Source organism: Balaenoptera musculus, chromosome 19 (genome assembly GCF_009873245.2).
Source record: "Balaenoptera musculus isolate JJ_BM4_2016_0621 chromosome 19, mBalMus1.pri.v3, whole genome shotgun sequence".
In the NCBI taxonomy this organism is placed as follows: Eukaryota; Metazoa; Chordata; class Mammalia; order Artiodactyla; family Balaenopteridae; genus Balaenoptera; species Balaenoptera musculus.
The window spans coordinates 25,017,830-25,037,427 of record NC_045803.1 but is presented as its reverse complement, the minus strand read 5'-3'; the positions used below and the strand labels follow the sequence as shown (position 1 = coordinate 25,037,427).

Here is a 19,598-nt window from a genome sequence, read left to right as displayed (position 1 = left end):
GTTTTTAATTCCATTTTTCTAGGAGGTGAATCAAAAACATAGAGTGTTCTGCCTATGTTTTCCTCTAAGAGTTTGATAGTGTCTGGCCTTACATTTAGGTCTTTAATCCATTTTGAGATTATTTTTGTGTATGGTGTTAAGGAGTGTTCTGATTTCATTCTTTTACATGCAGCTGTCCAGTTTTCCAGCACCACTTATTGAAGAGGCTGTCTTTTCTCCACTGTATATTCTTGCCTCCTTTATCAAAGAAAAGGTGACAATATGTGTGTGGGTTTATCTCTGGGCTTTCTATCCTGTTCCATTGATCTATATTTCTGTTTTTGTGCCAGTACCATACTGTCTTGATTACAGTAGCTTTGTAGTATAGTCTGAAGTCAGGGAGCCTGATTCCTCCAGCTCCGTTTTTGTTTCTCAAGGTTGCTTTGGCTATTCGGGGTCTTTTGTGTTTCCATACAAATTATGAAATTTTTAGTTCTAGTTCTGTTTTTTGTTCTAGTTTGTTTGGTCTAGTGGGTTTTTACCTTGCTCCTTCATCTGCTGTGTGTTTCTCTGTCTTCTCAGTTTGCTTAACTTACTGTGTTTGGGATTTCCTTTTCGCAGTCTGCAGGTTCATGGTTCCTGTTGTTTTTGGTGTCTGCCCCCAGTGGCTAAGGTTGGTTCAGTGGGTTGTGTAGGCTTCCTGGTGGAGGGAACTGGTGTCTGTGTTCTTGTGGATGAGGCTGTATCTTGTCTTTCTGGTGGGCAGGACCACGTCCGCTGGTGTGTTTTGGGGTGTCTGTGGCCTTATGATTTTAGGCAGCCTCTCTGCTAATGGGTGGGGTTGTGTTCCTGTCTTGCTAGTTGTTTGGCATAGGGTGTCCAGCACTGGAGCTTGCTGGTTGTTGAGTGGAGCTGGGTCTTAGCGTTGAGATGGAGATCTCTGGGAGAGCTTTCACCATTTGATATTATATGGAGCTGGGAGGTCTCTGGTGGACCAATGTCCTGAACTCAGCTCTCCCACCTCAGAAGCACAGGCCTGACACCCGGCCAGAGCATGAAGACCCTGTCAGCCACACGGCTCAGAAGAAAAGGGAGAAAAAAAGAAAGAAAGAAAGAAAAAAATACAATAAAATAAAGTTTTTAAAATAAAAAATAAAAAATAAATTATTAATAATTTAAAAGTAATTAAAAAAAGAAAGAAGAGAGCAACCAAACCCAACCCCAAAACAGATCCACCAATGATAACAAGCGCTAAAAACTATACTAAAAAAAAAAAAAAACAGAACCCTAGGACAAATGGTAAAAGCAAAGCTATACAGACAAAATCACACAAAGAAGCATACACATACACACTCACAAAAAGAGAAAAGGGAAATATATATATATATCTATATATATTAAAAAAAAAGAAGAGAGCAACCAAATCAATAAACAAATCTACCAATGATACTAAACTCTAAATACTAAGATAAATATGAGACCAAAAACAAATTAGATGCAGAAAGCAAACCCCAAGTCTACAGTTGCTCCAAAGTCCACCGCCTCAATTTTGGGATGATTTGTTGTCTATTCAGGTATTCCACAAATGCTGGGTACATCAAGTTGATTGTGGAGATTTAATCTGCTGCTCCTGAGGCTGCTGGGAGAGATTTCCCTTTCTCTTCTTTGTTTGCACAGCTCCTGGGGTTCAGTTTTGCATTTGGCCCCGCCTCTGTGTGTAGGTCGCCTGAGGGTGTCTGTTCTTCGCTCAGAGAGGACAGGGTTACAGTAGCAGCTGATTTGGGGGTTCTGGTTCACTCAGGCCGGGGGGAGGGAGGGGTAGGGAATGCGGGGCGAGCCTGCAGTGGCAGAGGCCAGTGCGATGTTGCAACAGCCTGAGGCGTGCCGTGTGTTCGCCTGGGGACGTTGTCCCTGGATCACGGGACCCTGGCAGTGGCGGGCTGCACAGGCTCCCGGGAGGGGAGGTGTGGATAGTGACCTGTGTTTGCACACAGGCTTCTTGGTGGCTGCAGCAGCAGCCTTAGCATCTCATGCCTGTCTCTGGTGTCTGCACTGATAGCCGCGGCTCACGCCCATCTCTGGAGCTCATTTAGGCGGTGCTCTGAATCCCCTCTCCTCACGCACCCTGAAACAATGTTCTCTTGCCTCTTAGGCAGTTCCAGATTTTTTCCCGGACTCCCTCCCGGCTAGCTGTGGCGCACTAGCCCCCTTCAGCCTGTGTTCACGCAGCCAACCCCAGTCCTCTCTCTGGGATCTGACCTCCGAGGCCCGAGCCTCAGCTCCCAGCCCCCAGCCACCCCAGCAGGTGAGCAGACAAGCCTCTCGGGCTGGTGAGTGCTGGTCGGCGCCACTCCTCTGTGCGGGAGTCTCTCCGCTTTGCCCTCCGCACCCCTGTTGCTGCACTCTCCTCCGTGGCTCCGAAGCTTCCCCGCCTCCACCCCCCATCTCCACCAGTGAAGGGGCTTCCTAGTGTGTGGAAACTTTTCCTCCTTCACAGCTCCCTCCCAGAGGTGCAGGTCCTGTCCCTATTCTTTTGTCTCTGTTTTTTCTTTTTTCTTTTGCCCTACCCAGGTACGTGGGGAGTTTCTTGCGTTTTGGGAAGTCTAAGGTCTTCTGTCAGCGTTCATTAAGTGTTCTGTAGGAGTTGCTCCACATGTAGATGTATTTCCGATGTATTTGTGGGGAGGAAGATGAACTCCACACCTTACTCCTCCGCCATCTTGAAGGTCTCAACTGGATCTAATTCTAATTAAGAACTTCAGTTGTTTTTTTTCGTTTAATAAATTTTATTTATTTATTTATTTATTTATGGCTGCATTGGGTCTTCATTGCTGCGTGTGTGCTTTCTGTAGTTGCTGTGAGCAGGGGCTACTCTTTGTTGCAGTGTGCGGGCTTCTCATCGCGGTGGCTTCTCTTGTTGCGGAGCACAGGCTCTAGGCATGTAGGTTTCAGTAGTTGTGGTGCATGGGCTAGGTAGTTGTGGCTCGTGATCTCTAGAGCGCAGGCTCAGTAGCTGTGGCACACAGGCTTAGCTGCTCCGAGCCATGTGGGATCTTCCCGGACCAGGGCTTGAACTCGTGTCCCCTGCATTGGCAGGTGGATTCCCAACCGCTGCGCCACCAGGGAAGTCTCCAACAACTTCAGTTTTAAAGAAAGAAGTTTGGACTTCCCTGGTGGTGCAGTTCTAATATTAGAACTGTAATATTATTGCCTATATAGAAAATTTGGTATAGTATCCATGTATTTTATTTGCCCATTCACACAAAAGTGTATTTCAGAAATGCACTTATATTTAACCAACAGTCTGAATCTTGCATTAATTATAAATATGATAATAATCTAGCTGATAAAACTTCCATAATTTTGAGTCTAATAATTACATAAAAGGACTTTCCTTGATCTAATATTTTAACACTATTCAACAACAGACTTGCCTGAATTTTACTACCAACATTTGTTTATCAAGTAGTTAGATCTAGTTTTATATTCTTCCAATAAATTTTCAAGAGGTATCTAAATTTTAAGTAAATATTTCTATGCTGAAAACAGTATGCTGGAAATACATTCTATGCTGGAAATACATTCTATTTTATATAAGCAACAATTCCATGGAAGCTCAAGGAAATCAGCAGATTCTTCATGAGTAATATGAAGGCAAGAAGAATCTACAGGCAGAACAAGTTTATTTTTTAATTTATTCAGCGTAACCACTCTATATCTACTATTATGTTCTTCATATCCAGTACATATTCTCTTAATACAAATTAGCTGTAAAATAAAAAAAATCTTGTATGAGTAAATTTTATAAATAATGTCTAAACGTCAATTTTGAAAAAGTAGGTTTTCTATATGGAAAGATAAAAAACACATGCTTTTGAATATTCCAGACTCTCAGTAATATTCTACTTCAAATACAACGTGTTGAGTAATTGAATTTATTCTTTTTTTTCATTCAGGGGGATCTACTGGTATTGGAAAATTTGAAGTGGCTTTCAAAACAGACACAAAAGAAATGTCAGTGGATATTAAATTAAAATATTATCTGTAGAGTGCTTTACAGTTTACAGAGTGCTTTTACATATATTCTTATTTGCTTCAATAACCTGTGAGGTATGAGAGGTTTTTACCCAGGATTTGGGCAGGTGGGCAGAAGGAGGATGTCAGGGACCAAGACACTCGGTTCTTCCAAATCTACATCTTGCTTCACAGATACCACAGTCTATAAGGAACTGATGCTATTCGTCACTAAACATCAGAGATAAGCATGTGGCCCAGGGTGGCATTTACTTTGAGGTATCATTTGAGGCTTTTGTACTTTTAGTTTGGAAATTGCCAAAAGAGTGAATACCAAGTTCTACGGCAGGTAAGAAAATATCAATGTATCAGCTGCTTGTTATCAAAGATCAATTCAATTCAACAAATATTACTGAATCACCACAAAGCACTAGGTGAACATTTGAAATAGACAGTCAAACAAACATACAGGGGGCTTAATCATCTTCTCCTACTACTTGTGAAGCTGTCTTTGGTGGACTTGTTTCAGGACTCCTACAGATAGTCTGTTGGGAAATCTAACTATCAGGGAATCACTCTTAAGTTCTTTTCAACAGGGTAACAGTAAGTGTCTAACGGGAGAATCTGTCAGATTATCTGAAAAGTGCCCCAATTAAACTGCAAGTCTAAAGTTAACAACTAAGAAACCACTAAAATCTTAAATAATGTTCACTATTTTATCATTCAAAACCAGTTACTGAGCCAGAAGAGAACTGTCTTCAAATAAAAACAAGCAAAACCAAAACAAATCAAACTCTTATCTCCAAGCCCTGGGGCTTTTAAAGTAGGGTAACTGTACTTTTTATTGTCCGAAGAGGACCCACTTCTAAGACTAAAAGAGAGTGCAATTAATAATTAGGCATAAACTGGGACTGTCCCATGCAAAAGAGAATGTATGGTCTCCCTGCTCATAAGACACAGGCCCCAGTCCATCCTGTTCTAAGAAGATTACAAAAACAGAAAAACAGGAAGCCAGAGGAAACTCAAAGCAAGGAAATAAACAAGAAAAAAACCTTTTTACAAAGCAAGTTTTCCCTCGGTTTTACAAATCAGTTTGAATATTAATAATATTTTACTTAAACCAGGGTGAAGAGTGGGGGCAGAGGTGGCAAAATAAGGAGGACGGGTTAAAGTAAATTTATGAAGCAGTCAGGCACACCAGATCCCTTCCCCTATCCCAGCAAAGTACTGGGATTTTTCTTAAGAACATAAAGCAGTGGTTCCCTGTGCAGGTGACAGTGGGCACAGCTGAGTAGAGTACATACTACACTGAAAACAACAGTTCAGGTGAATGCATACATCCAGGATGCTGAATGCTTGGTTCCTAGAATGTTGGCAGCCAGGCCTTCATTCTCAAGCCAAGAGACTTAAGGAGTCTTCTCTGAGAAATGTGACCAGCCTCAACAGAAAGACCTAAAGTTATTGACACAGAAGGTTCCTCAATGAAATATATTAGTCAGATGACCCTACTGTGAAAATTGTAATCAATAAGCCCCCTCTCATATGCTCATAGCTTCCAATCAGCTTTTTCATGCCTCACTATTAAATATGAACACACAAGAACTGCCAGACATCTAATGAAAGACTCTAATATAAAAGACAGAGACCAGAAAACATATATAACAAATAGATAAATGCAGCTTTGGAGCAAAGCAAGGAAAAAAAAATTTTTTTTAATCTATTAGTATTTTTCTCACAGAGACAAAAGGACATTTTACAACTATGTAACAAGAGCAAGGTAGTATAAAAAGAACATGCAGAGAAGTTAAAAAAAGGGGTTCTTTGAAATGACAAACTCATAGAAGGATTAAAAGATAAAGCTGAGGAACTCTTCACAGAAAGTAGAACAAAAAATAAAAAAGATGAGTAATAGGAGAGATAAGAAAATTAAAGATCTAACATCAAATTAATAGGAGTTCCCAAAAAATGGAGAAGAAATCATCAACAAAAGGATTCAAGAAAGTTTTACAGAAATAAAAGGAGAGGATTTTCCAATACAAAGAACCATCAAAGCATCAGCAAAAATGGAAAGAGACCCATGCCACGGCAGATTATTGTAAATTTTCAGAACACTGGGATAAACAGGAGATCTGAAAAGTTTTCAGACAGTAAAACAAGTCACAAAAGACAGAACCACAACAGCTTAGTCTCATCAATAGCAACACTGAAAACCGGAAAACAATGGAGAAACATCTTTAAAATTTTGCAGGAAAATTACTTCCACCTGGAATTCTATACCCAGTCAAACTACCAATCAAGTATGAGAGAAGCATAAAGACATTTTCAGATATGCAAAGTTGAAGAACGTTTACATGCAAGCTTTCTCAGGAAGCTACTGGGAGACTAACACCAGGACAATGAGAGAATAAACCAAGAAAGAGGAAGACGTGGAATACGGAAAACAGGAAACGCAGTGTGGGGGGAGGTGAAGGGAGATCCTCGGACCACAGCTCTGTGCCTAGTGTGGGAACAACCAGTTCAGGTTAGAGGCTTAGAGAAGACAAAACCAATAAAACACAAAGAGTGTGGAAGTCTCCCAATGAAAATTAGACAGTTGGTGAAAGTGAACAAAAGAAACAAGATGATTATTAACTCTAAAAACATTTTTAAAAACACAGAAAAACAAAAAGGACAGAAAAAGAAAAGTGATCATAGTTCACCACATGGCTCAGCTGTGAAAAGCCCTTATATATAATAGTGTAAATAGTCAACAATGACTTAACAAAATCAGGATAAAATTTATATTGGGAGATTGGGGATATAAAAATGATACAGTAGGGGCAGAAGGAAGCAAGCAAGCAAAATCATCTCCTATAGATAGGAATCTATAATGCCAAAAACTCTAAAATCAAGAAAGCAATACAGCCATGATCCCTAGAAAATGGACTAATCAACTGAAAGTCAGAGGATCAAAGTGCAGAAGAGGAAATAAGGAACCCGAGGGAGGAGACTTGCTTGCTGTTTTTTGTAACAATCTTATAGAACAACTGGTCTCTAAACAATAAGTATGCATAAAATTTTTATTAAACTATTTGATAAAAACAAAGAAAGAAACGAGGGGAATTAGAAAAAAAAAAAAGAAAATCTCTATGACATTTTAATTTAAATACCAAATGGCTTCAGATTTTAGTTTGTATCAAAGTGTTTTTCCCATGGCTAAACCCACATCAACGTATATGTTCCCTAAATATGATTATCTACTCTCACCCATACTCTTCCAGTGTGATTACAGACAGGGAATTTTCTAAATCTTACCTCAAGCAGAGCTGCTGCAGGATCACCCTGTAGACTTTTTCCTAGTTTGTCCACCTCATCTAACAGGAACACTGGATTGTTCACCCCGACAGTCTTCAAGCCATTGATTATCCGACCAGGCATGCTGCCAACATAGGTGCGCCTGCAGAAGGTGAGCAGTAGATTAGCAACAGGGAGATGGCAGAGCAGTTATCACTTAGACATCAAAACTCTGGACTGGGAAACAGTCATTTAGTTATCACAGGACTATAGCAAAGAGATACTGTCAATTTTAAAAGCCCTGTGATACATCAAAGAGTTACTAGATTCAATTCTTATCTTATTTTCTATTGAATTCTGGCTGTAAATTACCCATGATATTAGAAGCACTGTATCTAATTTTTGCCACTTACTGAAACTGAAAAAAATTACACTTAAATCACATAGTTATGATTCTTACTCTTTGAGATTCTAAAACATCCAAAGAGCCCTATGAATTTAATTCCCACATTTTTCACAGTTTTTCTGGGCACCTCCCTGGCACTTACCAAACCCCAACATAACTACCTGCTTACAGACTGAAATGGCTGACCCAGAGCTGGCTAAAACATCACCACCATCTTCATAAAGGAAATCAGAACTGGTTCAAAGGACCACTCAAAATGTAGGCCTCTCCCCAAAAAAAGAAAGAAAAATTCCAACTTTTTCATTTTCAGAGGGAATAATTTGTTATTCACTGTAGTAAGAGGATCTGGGGCCAACAGTATTTATATCAAAATTCCATTAATTCTGGCCTTTTGAATAAAACTGTGTTCACCCTATATACACTGATTGGCATAACCAAGCTCAGCCAGACATTATGTCATGCATTCAAATGTTAGAGGCTGCTTTAACATATCTGAACAAGAATCATCTACATAACTGACAAATGTACGTGACATGAAATAAAAATATGCTTGTCAAACTGAAAAAAGTGCCTTTTTTACAAAGCCAGCAAAACTTTATTTTAAGCAGCAGTTTACTAATTTTAGTTACAACCTTGCTGCCTAAGCCATGAGCAAATCAAATGCTGTCTGTGAAGAGGCATAAAAGGGCGAATGCCTGCAAGAAACAAACCAAGGGCAAGTGGAACAGCGGCCGTATCTCATGATCTGCACAAAGCCAGCTCACGGAGCAGTTCTGCCACATGACTGGTATAAAGTAGGACAGAGTAAATAGTGACCTTTGAAAAGACAAGAAAGCCTTAAAAATATCGTGGGAATGCCTTTCATCTGGGGGAGTGACCAAGGCCCTGGAACCAGATACAGTAAACACTGTCCAGTTATAATAAGGAGTTAGCACATTTCAAGATTTCAGAACAGGATATAGGAACGACAAGACTCACGATTAATAAATTCTCTGAAATTCTCTCTCTAGAGAACTTACAGATTTGTCAGCCTTCTGTGAATAAGTAGGGAAGGGAAATTAAAAACAAAACAAAAAAATCTCAAAGCCTCTAAGGGTCATTTCTTGCGCATTAATTTCTTTTTCCTTACTGCTTTTGATAGGCAGATTTCAAAAAGAGGTACTAACAATTCTAGACCTAAAGTCATGGAGAGAAAATAATATTCTAGGCAGCTGCCCCTTCTAAAGAAGAAGCGGAAATCTAGGTACTAGTCACAGTATACAAACAACTCCTCCTAAACTTTCTACTGCTTCCCAGAACCTAGAGAATAAGGTCCAAATTCCTTTGTCTGGAATTCAAGGCTCTTCACAATCCAGTCCCCACCAGCTTTCCTAACTTGCTGCCCTTATGCTCTTGCTTCATCCACAATCAAGGTCCTATTAATAGCCCTTAAGCTTTTTTACCTTTGTTAATATGGTGCCTTCCTGCCCTTAATACTCTCCCCACCTAGGTAAATCCCAGAAATTCTACCAAACTTTTCCTGACCACCCCTCACAAAGTGATTTTTCCAATAATGTAATGCCTGCAACATTTACTGGCCCTACAATTTGCCTGATTCATACTTACAACCTAGGTTTTATCCATGGGTATCAAGCATATGGCTTCCTCTAAAGAGCCAGTGAGCATTCTGATGACAGAAAGTGGGTCTAAATACAGATTAGATGCTGCATACAGAGTTGTAAGATTGTTCCCCAAACAACAGTTTGTTTCTCCTATTTGTTTAAGGACAACAGATCAACAATGATAGCACCCAAAGTATCTTTCTATCACCACTGTTAAGGTCATATAAGTCTCTGAGTACTGCTTTGCATAAATAACATGACCCAAGCCTCAGTTTCCTCATCTGCTAAAATGGGGATAATAACAGTGCCAACCTGATGGATTATATGAGATCACGAGAGAACATAATACGTAAAGCACAAAGCACAGTGCCTGGCACATGGTAAGCTTTCAAAAGATGTTAATTGTAATTGTTATTAGTAATAGCCACTTAAAGTCAACTTCGAATTTCCTAGAAAAAATACAAAAGCAGAAATCAGTACACCTAAATCTGGGTCCCATTTCAATCTCTGTCTCATGGAAGCAACTCTTTTTTTTTTTTTTAATTTTTTTCTTTTTTTAAAATTATATATATATATTTTTTGGCTGCGTTGGATCTTCGTTGCTGCGCGCGCGGCGTTGCAGCGCGTGGGCTTCTCATTGCAATGGGTTCTCTTGTTGCCGAGCATGGGCTCTAGGCGCACGGGCTTCAGTAGTTGTGGCACGTGGGCTCTAGAGCACAGGCTCAGTAGTTGTGGCTCGCGGGCTCTAGAGTGCAGGCTCAGTAGTTGTGGCGCACGGGCTTAGTTGCTCCGCGGCATGTGGGATCTTCCCGGACCAGGGCTCGAACCCATGTCCCATGCATTGACAGACAGATTCTTAACCACTGCGCCACCAGGTAAGTTCCAGAAGCAACTCTTATAAATGTCTTTTCATAGTGAAACCAAGCCCCCCAAACCAAGTTCTCTTACCGAGTTTATGATTAATCTCTCTATCCAAAACTTTACTCCTTTTCTTATCCCCTCTGACCTCAATCCTGCCAACACTGGTCAACCAGAGTCAGATGACTGAAATTGCTGTTGCCAATAACATTGTTAATGTACTAAAATCACTGTTATAGATCTTATCAATAACATACAAACTCAGGTTATTTCTCCAGGGCAAGATGAGCCACGGACTACCTGGCCAGAGAACTGTAAACCAGAGACATCCTGACTCCTGAAACTATGATTAAGAAATGTCACAAGATGATAATTAACCCCAGCCTTTTTGTTCTTTGCCTTTTAAAAAACCCCTCACTCAAAGATCAACTGGAATTGGATCTGGGGTTTGTCTCCCAAGCGTTTGCTTGGAGCCCTGCAATAAACCCTTCCTTTGCTACAAACCCACTGTCAGGGTTTGGCTTTCTGTGCTGTGAGCACACAAGCCCTTTGCTCAGTTACAACAGCACCAAGTGTGCTCAATGCCCCTAGAGTTCCTTAATCACAGGTGACATCCTCAAATGTGTACCACTAGTCTAGACGTCAAACCAAGACAACTATTATCAGAGCCTGTAAGCTACTGAAAAAATCTATAATGTGCTTGTCTTTTGCCACAAGGTATGCGTAACAGGCAATTCACTAACTGAAGTTACAGAATAAACTTTGAATAAACCTTTGGAATATGAATCAAATGGTGAAAAATGTAGCAACACACAAATGAAAATGTTCTCTTTCAACATCACTAAACAAACACAAACATTTTAAAAACCAAATTAGCATACCAAAATATCCTGAGAAACTACATTAAGTAGGAAATAAATGAAACTAGTATTCTTTTACAAACTATAACTTTTTTGAGGGCAAAATACTATCTTTTCTATGTTCTTCCTTGTGATACAACATCTAGAAAGCAATATAGCACAATATAGGAAAGTTTGCAAAGAATGTATCATTTTAATTACTTATTATTCAGCTTGAATACATAATTACCTAGGAGTTTTTCTTAAAGTATACAAGTGAACTAAAAAATATATGGATTCATAGGTATAATTATTACAGGCAGTTCACAGGTTTATCAGGACAATTCAACTAGTGTATAAGATACACAAAAACAAAAGTGTCTACACAGTTCAAAAGTTTAATATACAAGGTCAACGTTTTTCATTTTCCAAAAAGTAGTCTGTGTTATACTTCAAAAAACAACTACACAAAATTACAATATCATCTATTTACAGCTCCATGGTAATCAACTATTTTACTACTCTGCATCATCCCTAGATATATTCAAATCTAACGTAATCCAAGAAGCTGGTCATTCTGTCACTGCCAAGGATATCAGGATAAATGTCAGGAATAAGGGATGTTTTACTCACCTCTTTTCCAGTATGTAGACAGGGAGAAAAGCAGGCATTTACCATCAATATTTTCATGCCTATCCAATTAAGGAGTTCTTATGGGCTATAACACAAACTATTCAAGTGATATTTACAAACAATTTGTAATATAAAAAGTTTGTTATAATGTTAAGTGGAAAGGGTAGGATAATTCTGTTGCTTTAAAAAAAATGGCAAAAGCTGCCCAATGAAAAGTTGGGCAGGAAATAAAATGTTAAAGGTGATTTACCTTTGTATGGTAGAAAAACATGAGGATTTTTTTCCTTTTATTCTTCTAATTTTCTACCAAGGGTGTATATATATATATATATATATATATATATATATATATATATATATATCTCAAGTTGGAAAAAGTAATAAACCTAAAAGAGATCCTAATGATTTCTTTTTTAAAAAAAAAAAACAGTCTTTAAGGAACTAAAAATAGTCTTTAATATAGCATGTCTAAATAAATCAAATTGTTCTTACAGCAGTCATTCCTAAATCATTTGCATGGATGTGCTCATCTAAAGAACTGCATGACTTCCAACATGGTTTAATCCTACTTGAACTCACGCAGCACTTAGAGAGCACTTACCACGTTTGGCACTGTGCTTGGCAGCACAGACTGATACAGAAGAGTATAAGATATGTGAAAATGCCTACCCTACAGAGCTCCTACTTTTAATATATCTATGTTTCACCTCTGTAAGAATATATTAGAAATGCCAGAGGCCTGTATTATTTGATCACTGAAGAGCACAATAGACAGTAAGTAGTCAGTTCAGAGGAGAGTATGATCGTCACTGACTGCACTTATCTTAATGGAGGAAGACTTGGGCTGGGGCCTCAAGATAACCTGAAAGTTTTTCGGAGGCAAAGAAGAGCTGCATACAAATATAGGTTATAAAGGAGGCTAGTGAGCAAACCATAACATGTCTGGCATACCATGCTAAGAATATTTTAAAGGCTTGCTGCTTCAGGTATTTTTCCCTTGTAGAGACTAATAATGAAACAGCAAATTTATTTAAAACATCATTATTTCAGGTTACACATGAAAATTTATCAATGTGGAAAGAAAAGTTCATTTTTCTTCTCATCTTGTTTAAGAATTGAGCCAAGGATTCCTTACAATGATAGAACTTTATCATCTGAACAAATAGCTGGTCAGTGACCTCCAGCTACTCTCAACAATAACTTGAGAAACGTCGCAACAGTAGTATATTTCACTGAGGAACAGCTAATGAAAAAAGATCGTTATAGAAACATGATTTCATAAAACTTCATCCTAAAAGAAGTCACTTTATACTTAATGTCTATGAACTGATTTAAATTATTTAAATATAATATTTAAATATAAAAATGTAAGTCGTAAAAACTGATAGATGGGAACAGAGATTCTATGGCTTATAAAAGTAGAGAGAAAAATCCCAATGGAGATAATGAGAAATGTTAAATTGAAAAAAATGCATTAGCTAATATGGAGCATAAACATGACTATTCTTCCTCTAATCCACTCAAAATAATATGAACCAAAACAATGGGCCAATATTTAGTCAGATCACTGTATTTTCCCAGTTTAAGATTTAAATGTAAACCAAGTCTTTTTTTTTTCTTCCCCATCTTTCTTTCACCTCATTATCATTTTAACTCTAAAAGGCATATCTTAGGTTGTTTTTAAAATAAATTCCTAACTTATTAGCACCTTCCTCCACATAAACAGGTACTTCTACCAAAAGGCTGGAGCTCCATGCGTGGGAAAATGGGGAAAGTGAGTGACAGAATCAAGAGAATGAGCAAGGAAGATAGATAACAGAATGCAGCTCTGTTTTTCCTTGGCTATTTTAAGGCCGCAGAACAGTGGTGCCTACTCATAGGCTGCGGAAAAACAAAACTCTGCATGAACTCTACTTGTGAGCATGTGACCGGTACTTAAATGCCAAGACCTGGGTGTTCCCAAATGCCCACACACTCCACCCCGTGGCTGTGCTATAATCCTCTACTGTTCTCTCCCCTCCTATCACCTCCTCCAACCCGCAACTCTGACACAAGCGCATACTCTGCTCTCAACCCCCTCCCCTTAACCACCACACCCCACGCTCCACCTGCTTCCAAACAGGTTTTCAAACAGAAATTTTCACCAGGCTTTGATAATTTAGTGCGTAGCTGGGTAATAAGTCCCCAATAGCACAAGGGCAGATGGCTATAGTGTTCAGTGAAACATCTGGTACAGGGATGGCTAGTGAGTACATGCTTACCAGCAAGGTGTATCAAAAATCAGGCTTAGTAGAATGAGTCATAGACAAACCCACAAACCTTTTATTTGGCAACAATCATAACCTCAATTCGCACCACGCATTTCTAAAAAGCTTATATTTACACATATTTTAGGCAAATACACAAGCTCCTTTCACAAAAGACTCATAAAGAAAATAAATTCTCATTTTCTTTAGGTTCAATCCTCTTAACAATAGTCACACACACGAAAGGATACTCACTTGAAAAAAAGAGAACAAATTTTAGGTCTATCAGTTTCAGTAAAAATTTAAAACAGAGATCTGTTTAAACCCAACAATGCTCATAAGAAGTGGTGGGGATTATGACATTATATACTGCCTACCAGCAGGCATCATAAAAATATATTTTCCACAATTCTGCCACATAAATTAAATAATAATGCCCAAAACAGGATATTTTAGGTACAATTTAAGAATCAGACTGAATTTTATAAAAAGTCATATTGAAGCTTATAAATCTAAACTTGTCCTCCTGAGAATTGAGAATTAAAATAATAATGAAAGCTAATTTTTATTGAACGCTCAATGTGTGCTGGGCACTAAGCACTCTCCAAGCCTTAGTGAATAATCAATACCAATGTAGGAAGAAATAAGGACAAATACCTACATGTCATGTGCCCATGACATTAATTTCACATGACAGTAACTCCACAAACTCACTCTCTAAATTCCATCAAATATCACACAATACTGTGCCACAGATAATAAAAGGAAGAAATAAACTAAGACAACTCTGAGTGCAGGAATCAAGTCTCTTGCATGGAGAACACCTCCCTAAAGCTCTGTAGCATAAATCAGAAGATTTAGGCCCTAGATCTAGCTTCTCCAGGATTGGTCCACGATGCCAATTTCTTTACAAAAGCAAACTACAGCCTCTAGTGGCACATGTGAGAATAAGAAAGTCTAGGCAACAAAAACATGATTTGAATTGCCAGAAAGACTGACCCAAATCAATTCCCTGACCTAATTTGCAGTCCTCATTGCTTATTTACTAAAATCTTGGGATGCTTTTTCTTCAATGCGTAAGAATTGTAAATAAGCAAATAAAAGAGAATAAAAAGAACCATTTTTCATGAAAAAGTTTCTGAAATCGTTTCCCATCCCTGCCTAAGGATCCCATGAATAAGGCAAATGGAAAATAAGATGTTATAAAAGCATCGTATTCTTTTCTTTTCCCCACAATCCAAGTTTAATCCATATTCACCAAACTGTAAATATGCATTTAAATTACCCTTGGCCACTGGCAGCTGTCCACTGTTTGCACTGGCATGCCTGCCAAAGCCCCCATTTACAATCTGCAATGCTTTTACAACTTTAAGATCGAGTTTATGATCTTGAGGTTAGAAGTTTTATATTCAGTTTAATTACTTTCTACTTAAAGCTACATGCCCTCTTTTAAAAAAATTGTTTTAACTGAGATATAATTGACATATTACATTATATTAGTCTCAGGTATACAACGTCATATTCTTTTAAGCAGTTCATAATTTCTACATTTTTAAATGTTCCTTAACACATAAGCTACAGGAATGTTTTCTCACAACTTGCAACTATGAAACAGAGGTTCATGCTTTCCCAAAGCATCTTCCGACATGAGCCACCGAGAACAAAACAATGAACGTAACATGCAAATCTCATTCTAATAATGTCAGATTAATCAGAGACACAGTTCTTACAGTTTAATGTATTTTTATAGAAAGGGTGTCAAAAATGCAAAGCCTTAATTATCTTTTCTCCTTATTATTCATACTCACACTGTAAACCAGCCTCCTTGAAAGAAAGTTTAAAATGCAAACATAATAAATTTGTCATCAAAGATTTCTTACCTCCTCCTACTTGCCTGCTATTGCACTTATTCCTTAAACTCTAAAAGTTATGAGTCATTATTTATGAAATGCTATTGGGCCAAAATAAATATAAAAATATAATATTTAATTATAACTAATTTATAATTGCATTCAAATGAGATTCCAGGAAAGCTGAGGCACAGACCCCCACCCCCGTCCACCGTCACACAGACATCAAGGTTAGTTTGGGTATACCTTGACGGTAGAGGCGTTGGCTAGCAGGTAAGTACCATAAATGTCCTTTCCATTCAAGGTAACACAAAGAGCCCTTTAAGAAAAAGATATACCTTATGCCTTGGCTTTTGGGGGGGGGGCTCTAGACAAATGAAAAGGAAGGAAATCAGAGATTAAATCGAGAGAAGTACTCTACCTATGTCCTCGAATGTCAGACTGATCACACACGCCTCCAAGTGCGATCCTGTGGAACTCTCGGCCCAGAGTCTTGGCCACTGATCTTCCCACGCTTGTTTTACCAACACCAGGAGGACCGACAAAGCACAGAATGGGGCCCTTCAGGTTGTTTTTCAGCTGTCTGACAGCCAAGTATTCCAGCACTCTTTTCTTCAATTTTTCCATGGCATAATGGTCATTATCCAGAAGAATCCGAGCTGCTCGAATATCCAGACGGTCTGTCAAGCAACCCAACAGAAACAATCTGAGCATGTGGAATTTTTCAATGGGACAACTCCTTTCCAGGCTGGTTAAGAGTCAAAATAGTTTTTTGAAAAAAGATGTGACAAGAACAGGCTTGGTTTCTTCTAAATGAGTCTTCAGGGAGACCCAGACTTGGTTTTCTTGCTTAAAAAGATTTAGTACTTACAGAAATAGTAGACACTACATAATTAAAAAACTCAAGGAGTTAATACTCATTTCATTTGGAATGATTTTCTAGATACACATTATTTCTATGGAGACATAATTTCTACATATTCTATTTGTGCTGGCATTTGTTCTTTTTTTTTAAGTGTTTTTTTCTTACTACAGTTAGTTATATATGCTCATTCCAGAAAACCCTATGACACTAATAAAAAAAGAAGGAAATAGTCACCCATAATTTCATTTCTCCCCTAGAGAACATCACTACCTTCACTTCAGTACATATTATTCCAGATTCTGTGTGTGTGGGGGGTGTGTGAGTGTGTGTGTGTGTGTGTGTGTATGTGTGCACACACGCTTACATACCTATTTTTCAAACTAAGATTATATGGGTCTTCAAGTTTTGTAAAATGTTTTTTCACTTAATATATTACAGACATCTTTCAGTGTCAAATGTATTGTTCAGTAACAGTTTAGTGGGTACATATTATTCCATTATTTAATTATCCACACTCATTTAACTAATTCCCTATTGCTGAGCATTTAGGTTATCCACAAATCTTTACAGTTATAAAGCATGCTTCACTGTGCATCCTTGTAACTAAATCTCCACATATATCTGTAATTATTTCCTTCAGCTAATCTTCTAAAACAGAAGGGCTGGGTCAAAAAAAAAAATTAAGACATAAAGAACTGCCTAAGTTCTATCCATTCAAGTCTCACCAGAAATGTTATGAATTAGGCCCTGTTTCTAGAGCCAAGCTTTCATTAGGTTTACTGATATGCTTCAGGCTCTGAAATAATCACAGATTAAACACTAGGTCATGGAAGCCAAAAGGAATTCATCAGCTGGGTGGCAGCTAGAGGATAATCCACAGCCACAGTACTGACAGTGAAGGAAGAAAATGGAAGAGAGAAAAACACACACAAGTCCACTCTTTCAATCAGTTATTTGGAAACTGTTATACATTTTTCCTACAAGAAAAAAAAAAAATGCCTTAAATGGTAGTTTGGTTCCCAAGCTAGTCTATAAAAACCCAGGTAAGCAGTAATGTATGTAATTTAATTATAGTACTATTCATTTTAGTCAGTCTTGGCTGAGTGATTTGGAAAGGGAAGAATAAAATTTCTTTCCCTTTCCTGGCTTCAGAAGCCAACCAATGAATATATGAATAAATGAAATATAGAAAGTTTCCTGTTTCATGATGCTAACCCTGACATTAAAACCTACCATAGTAAATAAAAAAAAACCACTTCAGACCAATTCCATTTTGCATAGCTCTAAATATTAAAATGCTTGTAAATCAAATCTATTCAAAGAGTAATCTACTAAGTCCCAGTGGGATTTATTTTAGTTATGCAAAGATGGTTCAATATTCAGTTATCAACATATTTATTACATCATCATGTCCAAGGAGAAACACTTTCTATCAAAATGTCATTTTGTACCTAAAAAGGCACTTGTTGTATGCAACATCCATTCCTAATTAACATTTAGTAAACTAAGAATAGAATTCTATGTACTTTAGAAAAAAATGAAAACAGTGAAGGAATTTCTTCTAATATGCCACGTAAAGACAAGTTTAAAAGTTCTTTCAAACTTTTAAGGAAAGATAATTTCCATGTTACGTATTGTTGTATATCTTTTCTATACAGGATGCATCTTTTCTGAATATTCTTTTTAATGATTCAGAATGTATGTTTCCTATTATGAATAACACTTGTGGTTAAACATAAAAAATTTAAAACTTACATGAACATATATTTCTCTATTTACAATTAGAAGATTGAAATGGTATCTACTGGCTCCCTCCATTCAAGATGGAAAATCAACAAACTTATTTCCTCCAACTCGTTCCTCTCTGTTTTCCTTTCTGCTTTTGATAATCTCTACTTAGGTAAGCTTCCCTTTTCAAGAATTATGAAAGACATTTTCACAGTTTTATGATCTTACTCATAACTATTTAGACCTAAGTCTATATAGTACTGGTTTAGAAGCTCAACATGACTACTTCTATACCACAATTTACCCATCTTCAGTTCTCCACTGAAATGATGAACAATGAGAAGTGTTTTCGTGATGGGTACATGAGTGCTATGTATCTCTAATGCTGACCACATCCAGCAGAAACTCTCTGAGTTGTAAAGAAAAAAAAAAAAGCTTTGCCTTGTTTTCATATTTTCTTGGTTATTTCAGTGAAGAATGGGAGCTAGCACTCTGCATTCAAATAAACATTTTGCCCTCAACTCTCCACAATTACATTGTATGAACCTCACAAAAATTCCTAGTTACTAATTAATTTCACTTTACAAATAGGACAAGTGGGGAGGGGAGGAAGCCAAGAGCGATTTACTGGGCTACTAATAGCAAATAATAAAACCGGCAATTTTAATATTCTCAGGCCATTATACTACATACACCCTGCATTTCTCTTAAGTCATTAGTTAAAATAAATCCTGAAGCACAGAAAAACATTACCAAAAGAACACCAAAATTTCAAAACAAGACCCTTGGTGTTACCAAGTTACCTAGATGTGCTGCTTCACATTGCACACTAGCCCTACTGTCAAAGGAGAAAATAACAGGGTTTGGAAATTACCACCACTCCATCAGTGCCACAAACAAATACCCATCAAACACACACCAGAATGGAAGATGTTTCATTTCACGCAGATGAAATGAAATCAGAGCAGTTAAACATGTAAAGTTTAAATGCAACTTTCTTTCCCAGGTCTAAACTAACAGGGAGCAGGACCCTCTCCAAATCTCACAGAATAGGACCACTTCACTTAAAAGCAGGCACTGGAGAGTAAGGAGTTAACCGAAGACTATCTGAACCAAAATGTATTTCCTAACAGCCCAGCTAGATCCAGACAGACATCAGAACTCAAACTGACCAAGTGACAACTAGGGGCTAATTCAATGGGAATGCATGCTCCCCTGCATTCCTCTTACTACGGCATTCCTAGAAAATGTAGAACTAAGAATTAAACCAAGAAATTCAGCTTCAGTTTGTCTGGTAAAACACCGT

General features: G+C 37.9%; 1 protein-coding gene across 1 annotated transcript in view; it reads right to left on the bottom strand.

The window, feature by feature from the left end:
* Nucleotides 1-19,598, bottom strand: part of LONP2 (lon peptidase 2, peroxisomal) — a 95,978-nt gene that overhangs the window by 56,986 nt on the left and 19,394 nt on the right. Inside the window, exons 7-8 of the mRNA XM_036833066.1 lie at nt 16,121-16,379; nt 7,288-7,429 (exon numbers count right to left, since the gene is read on the bottom strand). Of these exons, the coding sequence (XP_036688961.1) occupies nt 7,288-7,429; nt 16,121-16,379 (401 nt within the window). The remainder of the gene's footprint in view (nt 1-7,287; nt 7,430-16,120; nt 16,380-19,598) is intronic.